The sequence below is a fragment of the Mobula hypostoma genome, chromosome 5, assembly GCF_963921235.1.
Source record: "Mobula hypostoma chromosome 5, sMobHyp1.1, whole genome shotgun sequence".
Classification (NCBI taxonomy): Eukaryota; Metazoa; Chordata; class Chondrichthyes; order Myliobatiformes; family Myliobatidae; genus Mobula; species Mobula hypostoma.
Window position 1 is genome coordinate 46939061 of NC_086101.1, and position 26504 is coordinate 46965564.

At 40.4% G+C, this 26504-nt stretch overlaps 3 protein-coding genes across 9 annotated transcripts in view; 1 reads left to right on the forward strand and 2 right to left on the reverse strand.

Annotated features, from left to right (window-relative positions):
• The window catches only part of dis3 (DIS3 exosome endoribonuclease and 3'-5' exoribonuclease), a 52670-nt gene extending 34898 nt beyond the window's left edge, over positions 1–17772 (reverse strand). For both annotated transcript variants that reach the window (XR_010018030.1, XM_063048440.1), the window contains exons 1-8: positions 17442–17772; positions 12600–12757; positions 10666–10862; positions 7323–7396; positions 5882–6049; positions 2496–2654; positions 547–660; positions 321–458 (exon numbers count right to left, since the gene is read on the reverse strand). Coding sequence is in view for 1 of the 2 variants with exons in the window: in XM_063048440.1 (XP_062904510.1) it covers positions 321–458; positions 547–660; positions 2496–2654; positions 5882–6049; positions 7323–7396; positions 10666–10862; positions 12600–12757; positions 17442–17663 (1230 nt within the window). In the remaining variant the exon portion in view is untranslated. The remainder of the gene's footprint in view (positions 1–320; positions 459–546; positions 661–2495; positions 2655–5881; positions 6050–7322; positions 7397–10665; positions 10863–12599; positions 12758–17441) is intronic.
• The window catches only part of pibf1 (progesterone immunomodulatory binding factor 1), a 180361-nt gene continuing 157951 nt past the window's right edge, over positions 4095–26504 (forward strand). For 3 of the 6 annotated variants that reach the window (XR_010018032.1, XM_063048441.1, XM_063048445.1), the window contains exon 1: positions 17962–18074. The gene's annotated coding sequence lies outside the window, so the exon portion shown is untranslated. Of the gene's footprint in view, positions 4117–17961; positions 18147–18206; positions 18297–26504 lie in introns of those variants that run through there. The other 3 variants (XM_063048444.1, XM_063048442.1, XM_063048443.1) reach the window with 3 other exon arrangements.
• On the reverse strand, positions 20189–26096 carry LOC134347311 (uncharacterized). The gene is made up of 4 exons (XM_063049706.1): positions 25053–26096; positions 23895–24953; positions 22721–22949; positions 20189–21107 (listed from the first exon to the last, which is right to left on the reverse strand). The coding sequence occupies exons 1-4, from the start codon at positions 26094–26096 to the stop codon at positions 20956–20958; spliced, it is 2484 nt and encodes an 827-aa protein (XP_062905776.1). The 3' UTR covers positions 20189–20955.

Here is a 26504-nt window from a genome sequence, read left to right on the forward strand (position 1 = left end):
ACAGGCAGTGTCTATGGAAAAGAGTATAGTTGACGTTTCCAGCCAACACCCTTCAGCAGGACTGGAGAAAAAAAATGAGGATACTCCTCATCTTATTTTCTCCAGTCCTGCTAAAGAGTCCAGGCATGAAATGTCAACTATGCTCCTTTCCACAGATGTTGCCTTAGCCTCTGAGTTCCTCCAGCATTTTGTGTATGTGGCTTCAATTTCCAGCATCTGCAGATTTTCTCCTGTTTTTGACCCTTAATATATTATTTTACCAATGACTATTAATCGTTACTTAAGGAAAATTAAAAAGCAGGGCATAACCGATAACTTACATTGGGATAGCGAGAATTTCTTGGCCAACCATCAATTACAACAATTATTCTGTGTTTCTCAAGCGCAGCAGCTTGTCGTGTTTCTATTCGAATCCTAGGAATCCTGCGGTCTGCCGGTGTGAACAAATGTCTTGTTGACTTGAAATATAGATAAGAATATGGATAATAGACATTCATACTGCTATTTATGATCAACACTTAATAATATTAACAATATTAAGCTCACCTCTTTAATTTCTGATTTTGAAATCATGCCACAGTACGGTCTCCAGTTCCTTTTAATTATTCCAACTACTTTGCCCGTTGGCTTTGAAACATTCTTAGTTGTAACTTTATTCAGCTTAAAAGGAGAATGAAATTTTTTTAAATTGTACATTATCAACTTTTATAATAGTGTTCCGTGTCAGAACAATTTGATAAAAGATGAATGAAATTCTCTAAGTTATTTTCATGCAAAAATATTTTACAGGCAAATGAATATTCTGAATTCAAGTTTCCAAAAATATGTCATTTCTACCTTATGGGTAATAAGTCAAAAGATAAATAATATAATGGTACAGAATTCCAAGTGTTTTATTCTGATGAGTTGATTAGAAACTTACTAATTGGGCAAAACAAATGGCAATTTAGATTGCATTTAACAGCAACAGCCACCTGACCTAAAACTCTGAAATAATTAGACTTAAAACATTTTAATTGTTTTTAATGTTCTTTACAGATCAGAAGTGTTATAAACTGACTTTAAGTCTTTCAGTTTCTATTTTATTGTTTTCACAGATTTAATAAAATAATCAATTTTTAACTGTTATTAAATGTTTCTGAATGCAGGGATATTTACAAGCATTATACATTATTAACCGTCTAATAATAGAGTTCCTTTCCAACAGCTTGGTGCAATACAGCCTGTGTCTCCCAGTAAGATGGTGGTGCGCTTGGTCGCAGCAGCTACTCTGCATCCAAACAAAGGTGCAGTTCTTTGTCTTTTACATCTTTTTTCATAATCACAAGACACCGCTGGATATCAGGAACATTAAGCATTGCAGGCCTACCCTACCAGCAAGCAGTCGAGCTGGATTTGTTGCATATTGCGTTACTGTCTACTCCAGCAGCCCAAGGAGGAAGGTGTCAGAGGTGGCGTGTGATCCAACAAACGATGTAAATGATTGACTTGGATATTCTTCCTGGGATCACAAAACCCTGTTGGACATTGGTAATGCAGAATGCTGCAAATTCGATTCACTAGTTCATTGGCAAGAACAACAGCCGGAGAGCTGCGTGCCCAAGGCCATCATGTTGTGGGGTCATCTACTGCAGCCACCCAGGGGTGTGAGACTGGAGGTGGGGAGGTGCCTCAGGCGTCCATGCTGAGTTGGGAACTGGTCAGTGCTGCTCTCCAGAGTTCGCTCAGTGGAAGACAAATTGGATTGAGTTCATCTGCTGCTGCACTACCATGAGATACGGACTGAAGAGGACTACTGTGGGCTTGTTCTTGCTCCAGGACAACATCCCTTGCACCATCAATTTATAGGTCATGACATTCAGGGACTTATTACTATATTTGTGACTTTATGTTTTACTGCTGTTGTAATTATATGTGCTTTTCGTGCCTTGTGCTGTATGTGACTGCATGGTACTGTGTTTTACACCTTGGCCCTGGAGGAACACTGTTTCGTTTGTATGTGTATGGTTGAATGACAATGAAAGGTGAACTTGAATTTGTGTGATGCCTTAGTCACCATAGGCATGGATAAAACCTCCAGATGAGAATCTGGTGAGAAAAGTCACCATAGGCATGGATAAAACCTCCAGATGAGAATCTGGTGAGAAAATGTTTAATGCATGGTGAGTGCCATGTTATTTGCTGCTGACTGGAAAATCTATGGCATCATTATGTCCACTTTCATCCAAAACAAAAATCAATCTTTTGACATTTTAAAATGCATGGTCTCAATTTCACTGCCCACCACAACTATTGGTCAAATCCCTTTACCCCCACTCTCTACCTCAAATAATTACAAGATAATTACCTATGTTTACGTTTAAAAAAATCACCATTACTGTATCTTTTACTTCCAGTTATAAGCAAATTTGGTTGAATTAGATTCTTATTACCATAATGCCTACTTTCTAAGCTACAGAAACAATGCAGCACAAGAGTACAACATTAGGCCTTACAAGATGTTCTTGCTGATCTTCTCCATCCTCTTCAACTTGTCCTTCATCCTCAAGTACAACTGCTGATGGTGCAATCCACGTCTCTTGGGGTAACAATTCCACAGCTACTACATCTTCATGGATAGCACGATTAAGGTTCTTCAACCCCTGAATAAAAACCTGAAATAACACAAAGTTTAATATTATTTTGTCTTCACCATGTTTCTCAGTTACTTTTTTGTGTTCAGTCAATTAATACTGTATGCAACACATTAAATTTTATTACTTTGTTAATATTCAGTTAAAGACAGCCTAGAGAAGCCATTAAACATTACTTGCTGAACTAGCAAAAAATAATCTTTGAGATCCATTTATAATTTTGAACCCACAAGAAATTGATATCAAATACTTGGTTTGCTCCCAGCAGAGCTATAAAAGGGATTCTTTCACCATCACTCAACAAGGCATTTTCTTTTAAATCAAACAATAGATCTGTCTTTCACCCCATCAGACTTTTATTTTCTCAGCAGTAATCAGGCCTAAGCATCACATCATCCATGTGAATAATTTAAAAAAAATCTAGAGTAACAGACACAAAATGCTAGAGAAACTCAGCAGGTCAGGCAGCATCAATGGAAAGGAATAAACAGCTGACATTTTGGATTGACTCTTTCTTCCTTTCCATTGTTGCTGCCTAATCTGCTGTGTTCCTCCAATATTTTGTGTGTGGGTACTCTGGGTTTCCAGCATCTGCAGAATTTCTTGTGGTTATAAAAATTATCTAAGCAGGTTATCGGATGCTTAGTTTCCACTTCCCGTTTTCAAGTTCTGGGCTCGGGACAGGCCAACTCTCTATAAATGACAGCACTAATGCTCAGGACTCAATTAAAGAGTCTGTCTGCTTACACTTGACGACACTCAGTTATAGTGGATTGATTCTCCTCTAACCTAATAACTTTTTCACTTGCCTTTTAACAATGTGTGCTTTATATTTCACCTTCTTCGTGAAAATGAGCTTAGGCACCCTTATTCATGCCACCTTCCTTTATTATTTCTAACAACTACTCCACGTTCATTCTTGTGTGGCTATTACTAAAAACATACTTGATTCTCCATTTTGTTTTCATTTTAGCTGTTCACTATTTGCTTTTGTGACACACTTGTTCTCTGCTTCCTGAAATAATCAGACTTTCATACGGGGAGACTGTAAGGAAGGAATAAAGCATAGAACAGAAAAGACCATCATAATAGGCCATAAGACCACAGTTAGTTGGTAGCAACTGTCATCAGATGAACTTGTGTTTTCTGTTGGTGGAAGTGCAAATGAAGCAACAGCCTGAAATGTCTTCTGATACTGCTAAAGAAAACTAGCTCTCAGAATTGTCAATAAATTAATCATTAACTTGCATCCTCACGGAATACTATAATGTTTGTATATTGGTGAGGAGCGGCAAATGATTAAGTCTCATTTGGTAAATCTATTTATGTGACACAGGTTAACTTTTCAGTTGGTAAGGAACCGTTATGGTAGGTCTATTTAAGAATTTCCCATTTGAAGAAAAGGGAATATGACAAGCCACGGAGAGAGATCAGTGTCAAGTGTTATCAGTAAAACCTGATGAACAGAAAGGAAAAAAAACAGGTACTTTACCAATGAAAATGATAAGCTTAAGACAAAGAACATGTAGATAATCCACATTAAGGAAACTTCGCCTTGCCTTGCAGAAGTTCTGTTCCTTACTATTCCTTGTTTTTGTTTCTATTAAGTACTGACAGCATGAATTTATAGATTGGGAGACGTTAAAATTACTATTGGCTTGGTACTAAGTGTGAATTGATATAATTAAATTCTAAAGATATAATTTCTATTTGATTTTGTCCCCCAACAGTCTTTCCCGGAAGACAGCAACAAGTATTGAAAAAACTGAACTCAAAGTGTTTTTTTTTCAAATAATCATTTGGTTAGTTATTATTAAACCCGTTAACTATAAAGGCAAATAAAACTAATCTGAATACATATATGCATGCACCGCCAGACCTAGTGAACACTGATCAAAGGATAACAACAAATGTTGTAAGAAATCTGAATAGTGTTAGATTGGACTGTATAATGGTTATTTTTTTTAAACTTTCTTAACCTTGTTTGTATTTTTGTATAATTATCTATATACACATAATTGTTCAGAGTGTTTTGTAGTGGTTGCATTTCCTAGTTCCAGAGGTGGGTATCACATCACTTGATAGGGACTAGCTCATTGATTAACTGTTATCTATCAAAATTGAATGGAAGCAGCAGTCTGGTAATAAGACCAGATCACACTGGATCAGTCTCTTTGCCTTTTTGTTTATTCTCTGTTCTTTTCCCTGCCACTAAGGTCTTTTCACCCCCTTCTCCCTCTCACCCTCCTGGTTTATCTTCCTTCCCTCGTTCTTTATTCTTGTAACACTTAATAAAAGATTGTGAGCAACAAGTTTTATGCCTCATTCTTGATTTCCAAAGAATCTTGGATCCAAAGCACCAGACTTCAATACCAGTGAACTTGATTACTAGGTCAGGATACCTAAACCTCACAATATACTTTGTGACCGGGCATCATAATTATTTGGCAAAATAGACCTGATATTGTAAGGAAAGGAAGGAAAGTCACAGAATGATGAAATGTTCTTAGGAATCTGAAAATACAGATGTTTCATTCTACAACACTGTATTCTATCTTGGATATGCCAGGAATTAACTAATAAAGAGTTGCATACGATCTGTAGAAAAATGCAACAATAACCAAAAGCATACGCAAGTTGAAAACCAACATGTGATTGAAGGTTTCTGTAGAGACCATACCTCAGTAAGGAAGGAAATTGTAGCTAAGGCAATGGATTCTTCCAGTACACAAAAAATACAACATATCAATCAGCCAAAACAGAATGGGCACAAACCAACGGTAAGATACGGAATCCAGGCACCAGTAAACCATATATGAAGAAATAACTTGGTTAAAATGATTAATATACCGCCTGAATTGGAACTCTCTACAGCAGAAAAAAGTTTTAAAAAAAACAGTAAAACTTCCAAGAATATCCAATAGAAAAGGCTGTTATGTATGTTTCCCCATATAACGCCACTTACCTCCATGCATCTTTTTGCCCCAATCCAAATTTCTTCAGTTATGTGAAAAAACAGGAAAAATCTTTATACCATGGGATTGATCATTTAGAAGTCAGTTAAGACTGTCAAAATCCATTGATGTTCAATCCTTGCAGCCAAAGGTAATATATTTTCACTGAACTAAATTCAAAAGGATCGAAGTTTTAAACCCAGAATTCCACCCAAATCCCTCAGAAACTAAAAGTAACAAATCTATTTCCCTTAAAATTAACAATTGGATGAAGAGATCCAAAGAAACATTCACCTCTTTGCTTTTTCCTTCTTCACCATGGACCCAGACTGTAGCTTCCAGATAGTTGTCTCTGTTGGCTCGAAAGGTCCCTTGAAGGTAAGAATTAGACTTCAAACCTTGTTGTATTTTGGACAGAGGCAAATGTTCTGCAAAAAGCAGCTTACCACTCTCTATTTCTTTCTACAATGAAACAAAAGTTTGATTGTGATTACATTATACACACTCTACATAAATGAGGAAATGACTTTGAATTCCTAATATTGTACTTCACATTAGTTCACATGATTTTATTCTGTGCCCCAAAGGAAACACCGTTCAATGGAAAGCAATAATGATAAATTTATAGAAACTTTCCTATTTGGTACATAACCCCGCGTACTGATTTGTCATTTATCACCATTAGTTAACAGACTAAATTTGTCCAACTTAAAAGGATCATGCAGCAATGTAACAAGGATTTCAGTAGTTCAGGAAAATGCCCAAGCAATATCTTCCTAAGCTGTAAAAGGTGGGTGGTGTGTGCTTCAAAGCACATTCAAAGGCAACAGCTTGTTAAAATGGCTAACACCAATGAATTTTGTCTTTGTTTTATCACTGGGATGTCACACTGCAGCTGTATAGAACATGGGTCAGACTGCACTCGGGACTGTTATGTTCAGTTCAGGTCACCACAACATACGAAGGAGATGAAAATAATAAAGAATGCAACAGAGATTCACCAGGATTTTCCTTAGAATGTAGGATTTACTTACAAGGTGAAATTGGACAAGTAGGGTTTATTCTTGCTGAAATCTAGGTGGCTTTGGGGCAACCTTGTTAAAGTTAATAAAATTGTAAAGTGCACTGAAGGGTCTTTTACCTTATGCCTGTCTGAACCTAAACAATGTAGGTTTGAGGTGAAAAGGAATAAATTTAAAGGGATCTGAAGAGCAGGTTTTTACACACGGAGGGTGGTGGGGATGTTCAACATCTGCCAGAAGTAGTAGATACAGATATCACCATGGTGTTCAAAAGACACTTGGATGTACTTGGATATGTAAGTAGAGGGATATGGTCCAATTGTAGGCAAATGTATACATAGACATCACTGTCCACATTGACAAGTTCAGTGGAAGGGCCAATTTCTATGCTGTACAATTCTCTGACTCTAGAGGGCTCTGTGAACATCAAAACTTCTGTGTTGTTTTAACATTGATTTATTCTTTTCCCTTACTTATATTTTATGTATAAAGTGACAACTACTGTGCCAATTATAAATTCTATTCCTCCATTTCTGTCAGCCTAAGTGCAAACTAAAGATATATTATGGTCAAGTATGCAATATTAGTATCACACTGCTTGTAATACTGATAGGAACATTCTTTTAATAGCCAAATAAGATTCCTCAGGACAGTACCAAAGATTTATAAACCCTTTCCTGTAACTTAATGCAATTTTTTTGGAAAATACTTACACTATTATCAGAAATGCAAGCCAGCCTATCAATTAGCTCTGGATTTCCAGCCAAACTCTTGATATACTCGTCACCTAAAAGCAAGACATAATGGGGGGAAAGTGTTCATTACTGAGCCATACAGAGTTATAATCTAAACCCATGAAAGAACAGTATCTGCAAGGATATTGGAAACAAAATCCAGAGCAACTTGTGCCTTCTCCACCGATCAGTAAGATTGTAGCTTTTTTTTTTTACCTCAATACAATTTTCCCACATTCATTCATTCATTCAGGTGCCTTGCCGTTCGGCGTGGGCGATCATGTCTCTCCATCCATAAACGGTCCATGACCTTCCAAACTGTAGTTGTTGCCTCCCCTGTTTCTAACCATGATGTTATTCCATCTATCATTTTCATTCTTTGTCTGCCTCTGCTTTTTTTTTCCTTCCAGCTTTCCAGTAGTAACTAAATTTTCTAATGTCTCCCTTTCCATGATGCGTCCAAAGAATTTTAACTGCTGTTTTCTGATTTAAGTAATGTATGTTTTGTTTTCGTTCTCTGTAGCACTTGTTCATTGGTTATCCTGTCCGTATATGATATGCATAAGCATTCTTCTGAAGAACCACATTTCTGCTGCATTGATTCTTTTTTCCATTGCATTTGTGATGGTCTATGACTCGCAGCCATACATCAATATAGGAAGAACATAGCAGCTCAGAGTTCTAAGGCAGATGTCAATTGCTATTTTCTTGTTCGTTGGGATGTTTCTCATTTCTGTAAATGCTGTTCTTGCCATTGGTATTCCTGCTTTTATGTCTGTTTTGCATTTGCCATCAGATGTTACCCATGATCCAAGGTACTTGAAGTTGTGAACTTGTTTCAGGATTTCATTTCCCAATACGATCCTACAGTTTGGGATATCAGTTTTCTTTTTGTTTAAGGTTAGGTTAAGTCTTTCGCTCTCTGTGTTGATGGTAGATACTAGCTTCTGTAAATTTACTTCACTGTTTACATTAGTACCGTATCATCCGCATAGCAGAGGTTGTTGATATTGTATCCTCTTATACTTATTCTAGGTAGGTCTTGTACGGTTCTCATGATGTTTTCACTGTACAGGGAGAACAGGTCTGGTGATAGAACACAACCCTGTCTGACTCCTCGCTTTACTGGCTGATATTCACCAATCTCGTTGTCTATCCATATGGCTGCACTTTGTTGCCAGTAAAAATACCTGATTATTCTTAGATCTTTTCCATCGATATTAATATCTTTAAGCATTTTCATGATGACTTGGTGTTTCACTGTGTCAAAGGCTTTTGTGTAGTCAATGAAACAGAAGTATAGGTCTTGTTGTACTTCTATTGACCTTTCGGTAATATTCCTGAGAATATAAGTGGCGTTTGATGTTCCCTTGCCTTTGACAAAGCCGCACTGTTCTTCACTGATCTCTGTTTTAATTTTGTTTCTTACTCTGAGCATGATGATTGTAAGTAGAATTTTTGTGAGGTGGCTCATTAAACTAATTGTTCTGTGTTGTCCACACTCTGTTGCACCTGGTTTCTTTGGCAGTGTAATGAATACTGTCTTCAAAAGATCTTCTGGTACTTTGCCACTGTTGTATATTCTATTCAATAAGATTGCGAAGTTCTCTACACCAAAATCTTCTAGTTCTTCATACAGTTCAACTGGAATGTTATCTGGTCCTGATGATTTCCCCTTTCATATTTTCTTCATAGCATGTTCCACTTCTTCTTTCAGTATTGCTGGGCCCTCGTTGTTGTTGCCAATATCAAAGTTGTCCTCTCAGTCTTTGTCGTCGTATAGGTCTTTGATGCATTCCAACCATCTTTGCATTACTTTTCCTCTTTCCATAATTGTAGAGCTGTCTTTTGCTTTTATACATCCTGCTGTTGCCCCGCTTTTCTTTCGATTTGTGACCTCTTTGATCTCGTCGTGCATATGTTTGCTGTTGTTGGTCTTCTGCAATTCTTCTATTAACTCACATTTGTCCTTAAGCTACTTTTCTTTTGCTTCCTTGTACTTGATCGTTATTTGTGCATGCAAGGATATGTAGGCTTTTTCATTTTCCTTGCATTTTCTTCTTTGTTCCATAAGATTCAGAATTTCTTCTGTCATCCATTTCTTTTCCATTTCAATGTGGGGTAAATTTTCCCACATTTACCCCATATCCCTTGATTCCCTTTACATCCTAAAATCTTAAATGTACGAAACCTGGCAAGAACTGTATTGTTATAACTTGATAAAAGCATTCACTATTTAAACATCTGTTCCATATGCATCATAAATGAATACGAATGACAGAGACCCCATTTCTCAGTTTTAAAAAGTAAAATACGGCAATACATTTTCCATTACTAATCTAAGGATGCTCTATAGCAAGGGTTCCCAACCCTTCTTATGCCATGGAGCCTTAGCATTAACCGAGGGGTCTGTGGACCCCAGATAGTTTTAATTGCTTTAACAAAGTACTTGAGCTACAAAAGCATTTTAGATTTTGACTTTGTATTATCAAAAAAAAGATTTTAATTGCTCGTTATTCCAAGAGTTAACATACTTGAAAATCATTAACACTGTTTATTTAAGTAATTACTGTTACCGTCTTGTCCTGATGGTGATTACCAAGTTCCTCATGCACCTAAAAATCATTCTTCATACACGGGATATACATTTCGCACACTTATGGATATACCACAAGTTAATGTACTATGTGACAGATGCACAGATGTCTTAAATTGGAATAAATGACACAGCTCCATAGGTCATGCACTTAAGGGTGAGTTACACATTGAACCAAAAGACGGTATTAAAAGAGGGAGTCATTATGTTAACTTTTCTCAAAGAAAATGTCTTTGGTGTGTGGACTGTGTCTAAGTTTTGGTATTCTTGATCTAATCATGTAAATGAGAAAACTGCTCACTGTTTTGCCCTTTCTGAAAGTACATATCACATCTTACAAGCAGCATTTATATGGATTTTTATTAATACGTCAGTGGGGTTAGCCTACAGATTTTCTTCAAACACTCCGCCTCTAACTGGGGCAGCATGGTTGCATAGTGGTTAGCACAATGCTTTACAGTACAGGCGACCTAGGTTCAATTCCTGTCACTGCCTGTAAGGAGTTTATATATTCTCATCAGGACAGCAAGGGCTTCCTTGGGTTGCTCCAGTTTCCTGGCACAGTCCAAAGATGTACTGGTTGGTAGGTTACCTGATAATTGCAAATTGTCTTGTGATTAGGTCAGGATTAAATTGGAGATTGCTGGGTGGCGTGGCTCGAAGGGCTGGAAGGATCTATTCCATGCTATACCTCAATAAGTAAAAATTCCATGAAGCCATACTTACAAGTGAATGCAACCAAGCCATCTTCAACAGCACGCTCCTTGTTCTTTCTATCATTTGTCATCAAGATAACCTGTACATGCACACTGCTGCTTTGTGACTTTTTAAAATGCTCATTATACCACTTCACTGCTACTCGTATTGCTCGATCATTTCTGTCATTTGCACCTTCACCTTGTTCTTGTTCTATGTAGGTATCTCTATAAAGGAACAAGACACATGTTAGAGATTTTAAAACAGATTCATATTCAATTTTTATTAGCCTATCTGCTTGTTGGAACAGTGGACTTATCAGAAATAGCAGTGGGAATTTTTTACTTAATGCAGTATATGAAAACCATATACCTAGAACAGAAGCACATCAATACGTGCCAATTGTTAGTAACTCATATCAAATTTCATGTAACCACACACTCAATGACCATTTTATTAGGCACACCTTTCTGTTAATTCAAATACCTAATCAGCCAATCAAGTGGCAGCAACATAATGCATAAAACCACCTAGACATGGTCAAGAGGTTCAGTTGTTGTTCAGACCAAACCATCAGAATATGGAAGAAATGTGATCCAAGTGACTTTGACCATGGAATGATTGTTGGTGCTAGACAGGGTGGTTTGAGTATCTCAGAAACTGGGATTTTCATGCACAATATTCTCTAGTTTACAAAGAATGGTACGAGGAACAAAAAACATCAAATGAGAAGCAGTATTGAGGGCAAAAGTTAATGAGATGTCGAAGAATGACCAGATGATTCAAGCTGACTGGAAGGCAACAGTAACTCAAATAATCATGATTTACAATAGTGGTTTGCAGAAGGCCATGAACTTTTCAAATGGATGGGCTACAGCAGCAGAAAACCACGAACGTACTCCCTCTACCTAATAAAGTGGTCACTGTGTGTATGGACTGTGGAACGTGATAATATCACTTCAGGATGTTTTTTCTTCTGAAATTTAACATTGTGATTCAACAAAGCTTGTGGTTTAGTGGGGTAACTTTATTCAGTCTGCAACACTGATATTATATTGACACACATTGATGCCAAAATAATCCAAAAGCAAACATTACTCTGAAGTAATTATTATAAAGCAAGTAGGATTAGATTAAGAGAGCATATCTGAGAATTTCTCTTCTGAAAACGTTGCCCTCACGAATGGTGGGCACAATACATATATCAACAGAAATATTGAGACAAATGTGACTGCAGATGCTTGAAATCTGGAGCAACACACAAGCACTGAAGCAAGAGCTGAAAATCCAAAATATCGTCCGTTGACACTGCCTGATCCATTGAGTTCCTCCAGTATGTCGCTTCAACAGCAGTAGTGTTTCAATGAATTATGGATAGAGGTAGAGGGGAAGGTAGGTGAAGAGAAGAATGAAGGAAGGAAAGTGGGAAGATTAAGCAGTATTCTTTAATTCCAACATGAGCCATCAGCAAAAATCCATACAGTGACTTCCATAGGCAGTATATTTGTGGAACAGATAGTGTTGCTCTCACTGATCCAGCAGCTAAGATTCAATCTTGAACTCTAGTGCTGTGTGCGTGGAGTTAGCACATTTGCCCTCCCATAGTGTGAGTTTCATTTGAGTGCTCTGATATAGTAAAAGAACTGGGTTAGAGAAAGCAATGAGAAGATTACACTGCTCTGACAGCTGGTATAGACTCAGTGGGCTGAATGGCTTCCTTCTGTATAACAAAAATAATATAACCGCATCTAAAGGTAGTTGGATTATCATCTTTTGAGAATTACAAGGATCAAATGGGAATAAACTCCGCGTATGTTCCCAATGAACCATTCTGTACAGGAAATTAGGTGGTTACTTTTAACATTGCTTCATGCTATTTTATTTATTACAGACATGAAAATGCCAGATTTGCAATATAGTTGGCTATTTATATCTAAACATTATTTATAATTAATATTTCTTACTTGTGATGTTCATTTGTAAAAGTATAAAAATGTTTTTCAGGGTTGTTAATCACATCCTTAATTCTTTTGTACACTGGAGCACTTCGATGTCTGACTTCCTGTAACACGGTCTGCAAGATTATCACATTCTGGATTGCAGGATCTTCAAGGATATCAATCTAAAAGCAATTTAAGATAAAAATAATAATGGAACAGTTCTGTATTAAATGTAGCCATAACCATCCCAAATACACAGGTACAGCTCCAAAAGAACTATTATGGAGCCACTGAAAACATAGGTGTTTATATACCAGCAGGTTCATATCGAGAACATATATATTCATATGAACAAAATGAACAGTCATATGCAATGTATGGCCTACGTTACTGCTGTCCAAATAGAGAAATCTGTCCCTACGAATTTCACAAATCACTACCACAAAATATGTTACACAAAAAGACATAAAATTTTGTACAAAATGTCTATGGAGAACTGAACTAGTTTAGCAGGGACGATGATGTAGGCTGTGAGTTCACAGTGGGAGGCAACTTAAAGAAACTTCTTTGAAAAACTGACAGGGCAGTCTCTTCTATTGATAATTATAACACAATTTATGGCCTCAATTTTGTTCTGACTGCAGATGCTTCCTTTACTGTTTGTACGATTCATTTTTTAAAAATCTCTGCTCATTGGGTGTTGGTCTTTTCTTTAAATTGGATTCTTTCGAGTTTCTTGTTTTGTGGCTGCCTGTAAGCAGATGAATCTCAAGATTGTATAATTTATACATACTTTGATGATAAATGTACTTTGAACTTTTAAACTTTGTCTCTTCTACACATTTCTGGAAGTTCATTCTGACAAAGAATTCCATTTCAAATGGAAGAAACAGGAGACTAGAAATACTGCAAATCTGAAAAGCAGATTAGTAGCACCTGTGGGAAAAAAAAGTGCAGTGCCCAGGACCTTGGCCCAAATGCCAACTATTTATTCTTTTCCCTTGATGCTGCCTGGCCTGCTGAGTTCCGCCAGCATTCTGTTTGTGTTGCTTTGGATATCCAACATCTAGACTTTCTCGTGTTTATGACTGTAGCCAGCCAAATGTTCAGATTACACTTTCGCTTTCCACAGATGCTGCCTGCACTGGGAGTTTGTAGTATTTTGTTTTCATTCCAGTGTCCAACCACTTACTCTATAACATTTTCAATTTTGATTCCAGATATCCATCGACTGAAGTTTTGACTTTTTTTTATTATTATTCAATTCACTTCCAGAAAACTCATTCACTCCTCTATCCAAGGCCCAAAATATTGATATAATCAACAAAAAAGGCACACCAGAGGCTATACTTCTTTAGGAGTTTGAGATTTGGTAGGTCAAATTTCTATAGATGTACCATAGAGAGCATTTTGACTAGTTACATTAACATCTGGTATGGAGGCTCCAATGCAAAGGATCAAAAGAGACTGGAAGGGTTATAAATATAACCAGCTCCACCACCAGCAAATCCCTCCCCACAAATGAGAAACTCAGAAGTTGGCATCTATCATTAAAGACCTTCACCATTCAGGACATGCCCTCTTTTCATTATCACCATCAAAAGGAGGTACAGAAGTCTGAAGACCCACACTCAGAAACAGCTCCTTCAGCTCTTCCATTAGATTTCTATACAGTCCTCACTATTCCTCTTTTGTTTTTTTATGTCTTACTTTGCACTACCACAGAACAAATTTCAGAATATATGTCAGTGATTCTGATTCTGAGAAACACATTCTTCCTCCTTGCCTAATGAAGGATCTTAGCCCAAAATGTCAACTGTTCATTTTCCTCCAAAGATGTTGCTTGACCTGCTGAGTTCCTCCAGTGTTTTATGTGTGTTGATCCAGATCTCCATCATCTGCAGTCTCTTGTGAGTTTCCATCCACTATCAGTTTTCAGAATGGTATATTAACTCATGAACACTGCCTTGTTATTCCTTTTTTTTGCATTATTTAGGTTTTTTGCAATTTACAGTAACATAGGTCTTCTGCATAATCCTGGTTAATCAGATTGTTGCTTTCAATGGCACTTTCTCTCTGATCCCTGTAGCCCAATTCCCCTGTTCATATATTCAATGACACAGCCTTAACAACTCTCTGTAATGGAGAATTCCAATTTTGACAGGGTATCTACAATTAAAGGCCATAGGTTGAAGAGGAGAGGGGAAAGATTTAAAGGGGACCTTCCCCCAGGGGTGGTGGGAACATAGAAAAAGTTGATAGATGTAGAGATACTGGTGGGTACAATTACAGCAGTTTAAAAGACAATTCCTGATCTCCCATTTCACTCGTCTACCTGCACTGCACTCTCTGCAGATGAAACACAATAATCTGAATTGTTTTCTTTTTTACTACCTCAATGTATTTATGCATGGCATGAGCTGATTGGATGACACACAAATCAAATGGTTTTCACTGTATTTTGGACATAGAGTTATCGACTAATGCAGCATAGAAACAGGCCCAACTTGTCCAAGCCAACCAGAGGGTCCACCAAGCTGGTTTCATTTGCTCAAATCATCCCTCTAAACCTTTTTCTATCCAGGTATCTGCCTCAACCACACCTTTGGCACCTATTTCCAAATACAGACCACCCTATGTGAAGAAGTTGCCTCTTCGGTCCCTTTTAACTCTTTCTTCTCTCATGTCAAACCTAGGCCCTTTAGTTTTAGCTCCCCTTCCCTGGGAGAAAAAACTGTGCATTCACCCTATATGTACCCTTGGGGTGTATGGGGTATCAGGGAGGGGTAGCACCTCTGGTGGGGGAGCATGTCGCGTCCTTTTCAGGGTGGCTTGTCCACCTTTGGTCCCCACCTGGCACTCAGCTCTCACCTGTGGCTCCCCGTAGCTGTTTGCATGCGACAGCAGCCACACCCCGGGCAATGGCTTCGACAAGCCGGCTAAACCAGGTGAGGGTAGCTGACGGGTCTCAAACCCTCGGTGAGATAGGGAGTTGTCTATCCCAGCATGTGAAGACAGACTCCGGCGGACTGAGCAGACGAGACCAATAGAAGGTCCAACGGTCAAGAAGGCGGTCTCTGCAAGCGTTGTGGAACGTGTAGAGCAGAACAAGACACAGAAGATGTCCTGGTCATCCACTGCGCCTAGTCCCATCTCCAGCCGTCTCGACTCTTGTCTTGCTGCTGGATCCAGATGGGAATTGGGAAGAGAGAGTGAGGCTGACGCTGCGCAACTCTCCCTCACTTAAATCCAAATCAAGCGCTGGTCTCGACACCATCATAATGTTGTCGAGGTCTTCATCGACGACAACGATGGACGAACAACCCTTCATGATTTTATATTTCTGTAAAATCTCTTTAGCCAAAGGGTGGTGAATTATTCTCACAGATGGCTGTGGAGGCCAAGATGTTGGGTATATTTAAAGTGAAAATTGATAGGTTCTTAATTATCAAGGGCATCGAAGGTTTCAGAGAGAAAGCAGCAGAATGGAGTTCAGAGGGATTTGGCATATCATCTGAAACATTGACAAACTTTTTTAGATCGTCCGTTATCAAGGTTCCTCACCACCCAGGCAATGATGTCTTCTTGCTGCTGCCATCAGGAAGAAGTCAAAGGAGCCTCAGGACCCGCACCACCAGGTTCACCCACAGTTATTACCCCTCAACTATCAGGCTCTTGAAACCAGAGGGGATAACTTGACTCACCCCACCACTGAACTGTTTCCACAATCTATGGACTCACTTTCAAGGATTCTTCATCTCACGTTGTCAATATTTATTGTTTATTTATTTATTTATTTTTTTCTGTTTTGTATTTGCAGTTTGTTTTTTTTTGCACATTGGTTATTCGTTCAAACTGTTAGGTGCAGTCTATTACTGATTCTATTGTGCTTCTTGTATGTACTGTGAATACCTGCAAGAAAATGAATCTTAGAGTTATATATGACATGTATGTATGTCAATAAATTTACTTTGAACTTTTGAATTGTGAAATCAGCCACCATGGAATGGAGGAACAGACTCAAAGGTGCAGAATAGCTTATTTCTGCTTCTATGTCTCCCCTGAATCTCATACATTCCAAGGTATAAAGTCCCAGCCTTCTCCATATAACTCAAGTCCTGATAACATCCTCGTACATTTCAGCAAGTCCAGCAGCATCTATGGACGGGAACAAGTAATCCATGTTTTGGGCCAAGACCAAGAAACAGTGCTGTGAAGGCCCACAGCCCAAAACGTCAACTATTTGTTCCATCCCATAGATGCTGCCTGACTTGATGAGGTCCTCCAGCATTTTGTGTTGCTCAAAATTTGTAGTATCTCCAGAATCTCTTGCATTCTTGTTAAGTCTTTGCACTCCTCAGTTTAATGATGCCTTTTCTTTTATTGAGCTGACCCAAACTAGACACAAAACTCCAAAAGCAGTTTCACCACAATAATAAACCAAAACAGGATAGGAAAAGGCAGTTTTAAAGTGAGAGGGGAAAGCTCTAAAAGGGAATTCAAGGGTAACTTTTCCACAGAGGGTAGTGGGTATATCCAATGAGCTGCCAGGGGAGACTGTACCAACACATACACAATGCTGGAGGAACTCTGCGTGTTAGATACTGTCTACGGTTGAGTTTTCGGGCCGAGCTCTTCATTAAAATGCTTTAGATGTAGGTAAAATTACAACTTAAAACTGGACAGGCACATGGATAGGAAAGGTTTAGAGGGAATACGGGCAAATGGGACTGGCTTGCATGGACATCTTTGGTCAGCATGGATCAGTTGGCATAGACCTGTTTTACTGCAGTTTGACTGCCCGCCTTCAGCCTCCTCACCATTCCTCGATCCCCACACCCCCTCGCACAGCAACGCCATCTCTACCTGATGAAGCACCACGTTGGTGTCGGGAAGTAGGAAGTGGGGCTGCGGGCACAACTCGCTACTGCTGCAGGGCTCGTCGCTGAGGGAGGCCGAGGCCTGGGCCTCGCACTCCTCGCACGGCCGCCAGCCGCACAAGATATCATCGCGCAGGTAATGCTCGCGCACGATCTTCAGTACTCCCCCAGACCGCGTCTTCTTAACGAAGGTTTTGGTTTTTAACATTTATTCTTCTGTTCCAGTCCTCAATAAAAAGAACAAATCGAAAATTTAATACTTAAAAATAACGCTGCACGCATGCACCCACTGGGCAGCCAACGGAAGGAAAGAACAGTTTGCGTTTACTCGTTCAGCTCCAGTGTACAGGGGGCGCTGTGCTGCGAAGCCGTCCTCCCAGTAGGGGGCGCTGTGGGTTGGCAGTCCTCCCGAGCGGGGGGGCGCTGTGGGTTGGCGGTCCTCCGGAGCAGGGGACGCTGTGGGTTGGCGGTCCTCCCGAGCGGGGGACGCTGTGGGTTGGCGGTCCTCCGGAGCAGGGAAGGCTGCTGTGTTCCCGTAGAGAGGACGCGGTCCTCCAAGCCGGGAGGGGTGCTGTCGATCTCTGTCTGATGGCGATTACCGGGGTTCTGTTGGTGGCGGGTAAGTCCTGGTGTCCGGCGGCATTTTCAATTTGCTGTAGTTGGCAAGGACTGAGCTTCGGTCGTGCGCTCGGTAAGTCGGCGTAGGAGCTTAGGGAGCGAATGGTGGGAGCCTCTGGAAAGGAGTCACCGGGATGGCAAACGTTGCTGAGGGCTTGTGCTGTAACTGACAGCTGAAGGCCAACCGTGTTAGCAGTTCTAACGAGAGGAGGTGTCCACAATTGTACGTACACTAGGTGACATGAAAGAAACAATAGGGGAAAACTGGAAAGAGCAGATTGTAAATCAGTAAAGCCGAAAAATTTTGTGGGGATATCTGAATTTAGAATGGGAAGGAGAAGGGTAATAAAACTCTGGATTTCCAGCATCTGCAGACTTTCTTATGTTTGTAACAAACTATTTCACTGTAGTTTATCTGCTCCGCACTTCATAGCTGCAACTGTTTTCCTTTTACTTCTAGAATGTACTTTCTATGACATGATCTGCCTGAAGGACAGGGAAGTAGTTTTTTTTTACTGTATTTTGGTAAACATGACAGTAAATCAATATCACCTCTGTTAAAAAATGTTAATTTAAATAAGCATAAGGGTAGGAAATAGTTGGATATTATAAAAGATGTCAAAGAGTTTTGGAATTCCTTGCATTAACACCATTCCTCCCCTTCGTATGAATATTCTTTAAGGTCTGTGACTGCCTTTTTATGATATGCCTAATGTCTGGCCTGATATCAAAATAGGTTTGGTGTTTCATTATTTTGTATTAAAGATGTTCTAGAAATGCCATGTGGAATGAAAGTTGACCTGACAAAGTTTAAAGCATAGCAAAACACAGAGAAATAACACATAGGGGAAAACAAGAAATGGACAAAAGGGCTAAAATCATAAATCCAAGAACAAAAACAATAATTGTTAGAAAAGGAAGAGCAATAACAACATGTAGTATCCTCAGGGTAATAGGGCATCATGACCTGCTTCAGCAAGTTTAATACTGAGTGAAATGTAAAGATGGTCTAAATAATAAAGTAGGCTTTATGGAGATTTTTAAATGTGGAGAAGCAGAAACAATGATAATTTTAGATTTTTGAAAATTAGAGGTGAAGTGATATGTGTCAGTAAGGGTAGTGGCATTCAGATAGCAGATCTGCCACAAACTTACTGAATGTTAGAGCAGAAATGAAGGACTGATTCTAGTGCTTAATTCTTTCTCCAATCCAAAACATAGCTACCAATGGAGAAGGGAAAAAAAAATTGGGAAGCACACAAGAACGTAAATAGTAGGAGTTGGACCTTCAGGTCTGCATCACACTTCAGTAGAATCATGATTGATCTACGTTATGTTTTTCTGTTTGCTACATTATGTTCCTTTTCTCAGAATCTTTTATCATTTATTTCCTCTGTGTAAGATACTCTTTAAAACCTGTATTTCTTTTTGACGCAGAATATGGACAATAGGAACCAGGTTGGCTTTTTAAAGTGCTAGTGTAGAATTGGTGAGCTGATTGCCCTCTTTCCGATCTACATTGGTAGAAGAGATCTACACTGTCACTCACCCACACATTAGGATACACTTTGGGATGAGGGGAGGAATCCCACTCATCACAGGAAGAGCATCCAAACTCATTAGCTACTCTATTAGATGCTCCAGTCTGATCCAGTGTTTATTTTTTGTGAACAGAGCTTAGGTTTAGTTGGCACGTATACATTGAAACATCATAACGTACAGTGAAGTATTGTCATTTGAAATGTACAGAAATATGTCTTTTTGGAATGTGGGGGGAAAAGGAGCAAGCACATGCAGTCACAGGATGAATTTACTAAACTCCTTGCAGGCAGCGGTGGGAATTGAACCCCAACCTTCCAAAAGCTGGTACTGTAAAACATTACGCTATATTTGAATTTGATTCCTGTAACATTTTACAATCTGTCATCAAAGTAACAGCTTGTGATGATATGCCTATCACACAGTTGTCAAGCATTGAGCCCCTCCCACAGTGGAGACACCGTCATCAAATCCCTAATGATAAGCATCTTGGGTGTAACTGGTAACATCTTGTGTAACCAACTGTCGTGGTTTCTCGTTTCTCACAAACGACAAGGAGGTGCAGAAAATCCGTCAAGATGTTTTAAACTTTAATTTGCAAATCAAAGCTGAGGCAATCAGAAAGCTAGTAGCTGACTGCCCATCGAGGCTTGTATACAGCATTTTTTATAGCAATTTCCTATCTTAGCTACATTATCATATCCAGTCGGCCTGTGATTACGTATCATCAATATATCCGCTCTCGACTTTCCACTATTGTTTTACTCCCCAACTTAATTATGTCCTAGTTTACATTTTAGACCAGGTGTCCTCTCATCCCTAACCACAGTTATTTCTTAATTAGTCATGCGTTGACATACCGCCCCATATTTCATCACCTTACTCGCCACCGTTACCTTTCTACTTGGTTTCATTCTAGTTCTCTTCATGAATTAATAGTGATTAGGTCAAAAGTCATGGCTACATAGTGAATACCCTCTATTCAGCTAGCAGTGGTTACATAGTAAATATAGAAAATACAATGTGTGCATTTGAGTAAATACTGAAATACTGTTGAGTAAATACTGTAATACATAGAAAATATAATGTATGCGTTTACATTTTCCAATATAATCTCCCTTTGAGACCCACAGGGTCTCATACAGAGAGAGAGAGAGAGAGGACTGACAGTCTATGCACAAAAGCTCAAATAAAGCCACGCATTTACTCCCAAATTTGGGTTAAACTATAGTTTCCTGCGCTTAAGACTCAAAGTGTTCTCTCCCTACCTCCCTAGGCCGCTGAGCCAAAAACCCGTCCCTTCGTATCTGAGACAGGGAAAAAGACTCAGGAGCCTTCACAGCCTAATCCCCACATATTTCATCTCTCTCCTGTTCGTCTTGCGTGTCTCGTAAACTGTACGAATACATCATCGGTCCTCCTTCTCCATAGGGCTCGACCCAACAATTTCCAGGAGTGTCGGAAACCGTTTCATTGCAGCACGCACTACAAGCGACTTGAGGCATGGAAGAAAACAGCACAGAATGACCGCACAGCTTAGCAATACAATACCAATGGTTACTGCAATCTTGGTCAGCCATGCTCCCCATCCTCCTAGTTTACTGTTTAACCAGTCAAAGAACTGGTGTCCGAACCCTGCATTTTGTTTAACTTCTTTTCTTAGATTTTTCAGTTTATTCATTGCTCTGGTAAACGATCCCTCCGGACTAGTGTTATTCGGTATAAAAGTACAGCACTGTTCCCCAAACATTACACAAACTCCTCCTTTTCCTGCCAATAGCCAGTCTAGTACCTGTCTATTTTGCCACGCCACTCTACTGGTTGCACCTAGCTGCTGTCCCAAGGCCTCTAGTGCATCATCAGTGTAGTTAATGAATCTCTGTTGATTATAATATATATAATTTATCCATTCAACATTTTTGCTAACCCCTATTATAGGTATAAGTGCTTCCCAGCCCGCAGCAATCTCATTTCTTGCCTTAAACTCGTTAGGTATACCCCTCGGCTGTCCTATACTGTCGATCCGAATTGTCAGGTCAGGCTCATATTTTCTCTTCCTCTGTTTTAGTGTCTGTTGCCTCGAGGTGTCAAACTGTATTTCAGGGGATACTACAACTTCTTGAATCAGCATACACGCGTACATGTACCCGCCCTATTAAGGGGAAGCGTGGATCTCAGACCCCCCTCCTGTCCACACAGCCACCAGGTATCTGCTAACGGGATGGTCTGGGAGTTCAGTGCATCCTCGGGCAGAGGGGTACCTGTCTGGTATCTTCGGCCTGGGGTTACATCCCAAATTTTAACACAGTTGCTGCTGAAATGCCCAACCGAGAGGTCACCCGTCCGTGTGAAACATTCATAACTCAAATGTTCCTGCATTTTAAGCTTTCCCAAAGTGGATGTCTGGCTTCTTTTATTTATAGCCCACGGTCTGCTATAATTACAGTTAGAGGCAAGCTTGTTTTGATCAAACTGCGAGGAAGCCTGGTATAACATACACCAATAAGGGCACATTGGTGTGTTATCAATACATTTCTGATAACAAGGATCCATCCTGCTACAAATTCCCATACTGCAGGTCTTGACTACACTTGGACACTGCCGCGCACACTGCCCCCTCCGCTCCTTTTGCCATTGCGTGCAGGTGGAGGGGTTATAAGGCATGGGGGCTACGTATTGCACTGGACTTGCCCTTGAGCATAGATAACAATTCTGTCTCTTCATCATCCCTGCTGTATAATTTGCCCATTGGTACCACATGTTCTGGTACCATGGTACGAAGGTAACCATTGTGCTCTTCTTACTCCTTTCTCTCAGGTTTTGTGGGATCCTAACAGTCCCATGCCATGCCACATCTGCCAAATTAATGGTCTCCAAATCTGCACAAGAGTATCTAAGTGTATTATCTCGTGGGGCAGGACTGGTCGCCCTCAAGTCATCACCATTATCTGAAAGAGTACTACCATCCATAACCCCATCCTTAGGGTCTTCTGGCCTGTCCTCAGGACCAAAAATTTCCCTTATTACTTGGTCAAGTTCCTGCAGTTCAGTGTCAGCTTCTTGTTGCTCTTGTCTGTCCCTTACTGTTTGTTCCTCTTCACCACTTACCTCGGGTGGCCCACCTGACTACCTGGGGGATTGCTCTAGTGCAGTGATTGAGATGATACCAGGTGGAGCGTCCTTCCACTTGAACTGCGGTGGGTGATGCTTTGGTTACTGTAAAGGGCCCTTCCCTTCTGGGTTTGTTCCACTTTCTTCGAAACACTGGCACGTAGACCTGATCGCCTGGCTGGATTGGTCCTTCCCCTTGATCGATCTCTGGTTCTTTCTGTTTTTCCTGTGCATAAATAGACTTATGTATCATAGTTAATTGCCGAATGTATTGTTTTAATTCCAATTCCAATTGTTCCAAACTAGGCCCTTTATATGGTCCTCTCCACTGGGTCACTGGCATGGGCCTTCCGGTTAGCATTTCATGCGGTGTTAGATACGTCATCCGATTAGTCTGCATGCGGTAACTCATTAATGCTAATGGTAGTGCATCGACCCAGTTGAGTTTAGGATCTGCACAGATTTTGTTTAGTTTGGCTTTTAAGGTCCCGTTAATTCTTTCCACTATACCCTGCGACTGAGGGTGATACACACATCCAAATCTCTGCTTTATTCTCAGTGCTTGCAGTATTAACTTGACCACTTTTTGGATGAAAGCTGAACCATTGTCTGAGCTAATTTCTGTTGGTATCCCAAACCTTGGGATCACTTCGTTTGTCAGGAATTTCACCTCTGTTCCTGCCCCTTGATCTTTCGAGGGTACTGCCTCTACCCATCTGCTGAATCTGTTGATTACCACCAATATGTATCTTTTCCCTCTTACTGTTTTTATCATGTCTACATAGTCAATCACTAGGTGTTTAAATGGCCCTTCAGGTACGGGTATATGACCTATTGGGGTTGTAATTCCTTTCCGAACATTATTCTGCGCGCATACCTCGCACTGTGACAACACATGGTCTACTGAAGCCTGTAAATAAGGCGACCAAAATCCATCCTTTTTTATTTTCCTTATTACTTCCCCCCTTGCACAATGATCCACCCCATGTGCTTCCGAGATCAGGATAGTCAGTAAAGGGGTGGGAGCTACCAGTAGGCCATCTTCCGTGGTCCATAGGCCTTCTGGGTTCTGCTTGGCCCCCCTTCGTCTCCACAGTGTTTGTTCTGCCAAAGTTGCCTTTCCCTGTATTTCAATTAGGTCCTCTACCATAGGTCCCGGCTCTAGACTTACCTGGGGTGCAATAACAGCGGATGTACACCCAGACGCTTTCCTGGCTGCTTCATCTGCAGCTTGATTTCCCTTTGTTACTGCATCGTTTCCTTTTTTATGTGCCTGGCATTTTACTATAGCCAGTGCTTTAGGTTTCATCAGCGCTTTTATTAGATCTAAAATCTGCTGACAGTGCTGTATGGGATCTCCATTGCTCTTTTTAAAACCTCTCTGTTTCCACACTGCCCCAAACAAATGACACACTCCATGAGCATATGCTGAATCTGTATAGATATCAACTTTCTCTCCTTCCATCATTTCACACGCTGCCGTCAAAGCTCTGATTTCCGCTAGCTGGACGGAGCACGGTTGGGGACATGCCTCTATTCTGATGACCTTGAAGTCTGCCTGATCCTGTTGCAGTACTGAGAACCCTGCGTGATTACCATCGTGATCTCTGTAACAAGAGCCATCTACAAACAGGACCTTTTTATCTTCGTCCTCTAATGGTGCTGATCGTAAATCTGCTCTCAATTTAGTGAATGTCATTGTTTTCCTTACACAAACATGGGGTTCTCCTTCATACCCTAAAGGGACATAATCACTTATGTTACTGGTGGTGCACCTCTGTATAGTTATATCTGGAAATGTCAGTAGCATCTGATATGCTGCTATCCTGGCTGGTGTCAACACGAATTTCCCTCTTTCCAGTAATTCTGCTACCTTGTGGTGTGTGTACAGAATCACAGGATAGCCCATGGTTACGGATGATGCCTTTTCATATGCATAGTATAGTGCCGCCAATCCCTGGTAACAAGGTGGGTACCTCTGAGCCACCTCATCCAGTTTCGCACTGTAGTATGCTATTGGTTGCTTTGCTTTACCTGTGCCAGTCTCCTGCGTTAGAACTGCAGCGGCATAGCCTTCCTGTCGGTTGGATACGTACAGATGAAAGGCCTTCTCGTAGTCAGGCAAAGCTAATGCTGGGGCTGACTGCAATTCCTGCTTTATAGTATTGAAGGCTACTTCCGCCTCCTCATTCCACTGTAGATTACTCCTCAAGCTTGTATGTCCTGCTTCCTTCATTATTTTCCTTAGTGGCGTTACAATTTCAGCATATTCCCCAATCCAATCTGAACTATATCCTGTCAGTCCCAGAAATGTCGTCATCGGCCCCACTGTCTGGGGCTTGGGAGCTTTAGTTATAGCTTCAATTTGATCCGGCGCTATCGCCTTCGCTCCCTTGGATATCACTCTACCTAGGTATTCTACCTGTTGCTTGCAAAATTGCAGCTTCTTTCTAGACACCTTATGCCCTCCATGCGCCAGTCTCTCTAAAAGGGTTATGGTATCCTGTTCACACTGTCCCTCACTTTCGGAGCAAATCAACAAATCATACACATACTGTATCAATGTACTTTCCAACGATATGCCCTCTAGGTCCGCCTTTAACTCTTGATTAAATACGTGTGGTGAATATTTAAATCCTTGAGGCATTCTAGTGTAGGTATACTGGTTGTCTCTGTATGTAAATGCAAATAGGTACTGACACTGATCTGCCAGGTGAACACTGAAAAAAGCCGAACACAAATCAATCACTGAAAAATAGTCTGCCTCTGGTGGAACATTAGTCAAGAGCGTGTGTGGGTTGGGAACTACCGCTGGCCAGTCCTCCACTACCTCATTCACCGCTCGCAGGTCATGCACCAGTCTCCATTTAGACTTATCCCCTTTAAGGACAGGTAACAGTGGGGTATTACATGGGCTGTCTGTCCTTTTGAGTACTTCTGCCTCCAGTAGCCCTTGTATCGTTGGCGCTATTCCCTCTTCTGCCTCTAGTTTCAAAGGATATTGTGGTCTCCTGGGTGGAACTGCTCCCTTTTTCAGCTTTATTTCTACTGGACTGGCTATTCTTATTTTCCCTACATCCGTGTCATGTTGTGACCACAGAATAGATGGTAACCTATCCAGCTTGTTATCTCTCTGCTGGCCTTCCTCCTTTCCCAATAACGTCAGGTGTGGCTGGGGAGTTACTTCGACCTCCTTTGCTGCTCCTACTATATCTATATCCACCTCTATTTTAAAGTAGTCGTTGTCTCCCGATACCCACACCTGTGGCATAATTTTCCTCCACACCGCTACGGTTCCAGCGTGCTTTACTAAGGGTCCTAGGTCTTTAGACTGATGTCCCTCATTTACTAGGCTTCCAGTCTCCTGTACCATTTCTCCAAGAAGGTATTCCACCTGACTTGCAGGGCTGCCCCTTGTCTCCCAATTATTATAGCTTCTCCTCTTAGGTGCTGCCGGTTGCCTGCCTCCTTGTGCCATCTCTCCTTTAGCTCTTTGTTCTGAGTTTCGTCAAAAATCACTGTGCAATGTAATTCGGATTTGGGTGCTACAGCCTGGGGCAATATCGCCTGCACGCCCTTTTTCCATTTTTCCCAGGTTTCCCAGATCTGATCTTCTACGTCTCCTATCCAGAAGACATTAGCTTTCTTGACTTCCCGCACTAGTAATTGAGCATTTACTCTTTCCACACTCAACCCACTTCTGGTACATTCTGATTTTAATTCTAGTTGTAATAGGGCATCTCTGCCTAGCAAATTCACCGGAGTTCCTTTGGACACTAAT

Coding starts and splice junctions, on each gene's coding strand:
- LOC134347311 (XM_063049706.1), bottom strand. CDS start 26,096: ATGGTACAGGAGACTGGAAGCCTAGTAAATGAGGGACATCAGTCTAAA. Junction 22,950..23,894: donor CCGCTGTTATTGCACCCCAG/GTAAGTCTAGAG, acceptor ATTTATGCACAG/GAAAAACAGAAAGAACCAGA. Junction 21,108..22,720: donor AGTCAGGTGGGCCACCCGAG/GTAAGTGGTGAA, acceptor CCATGCCTCAAG/TCGCTTGTAGTGCGTGCTGC.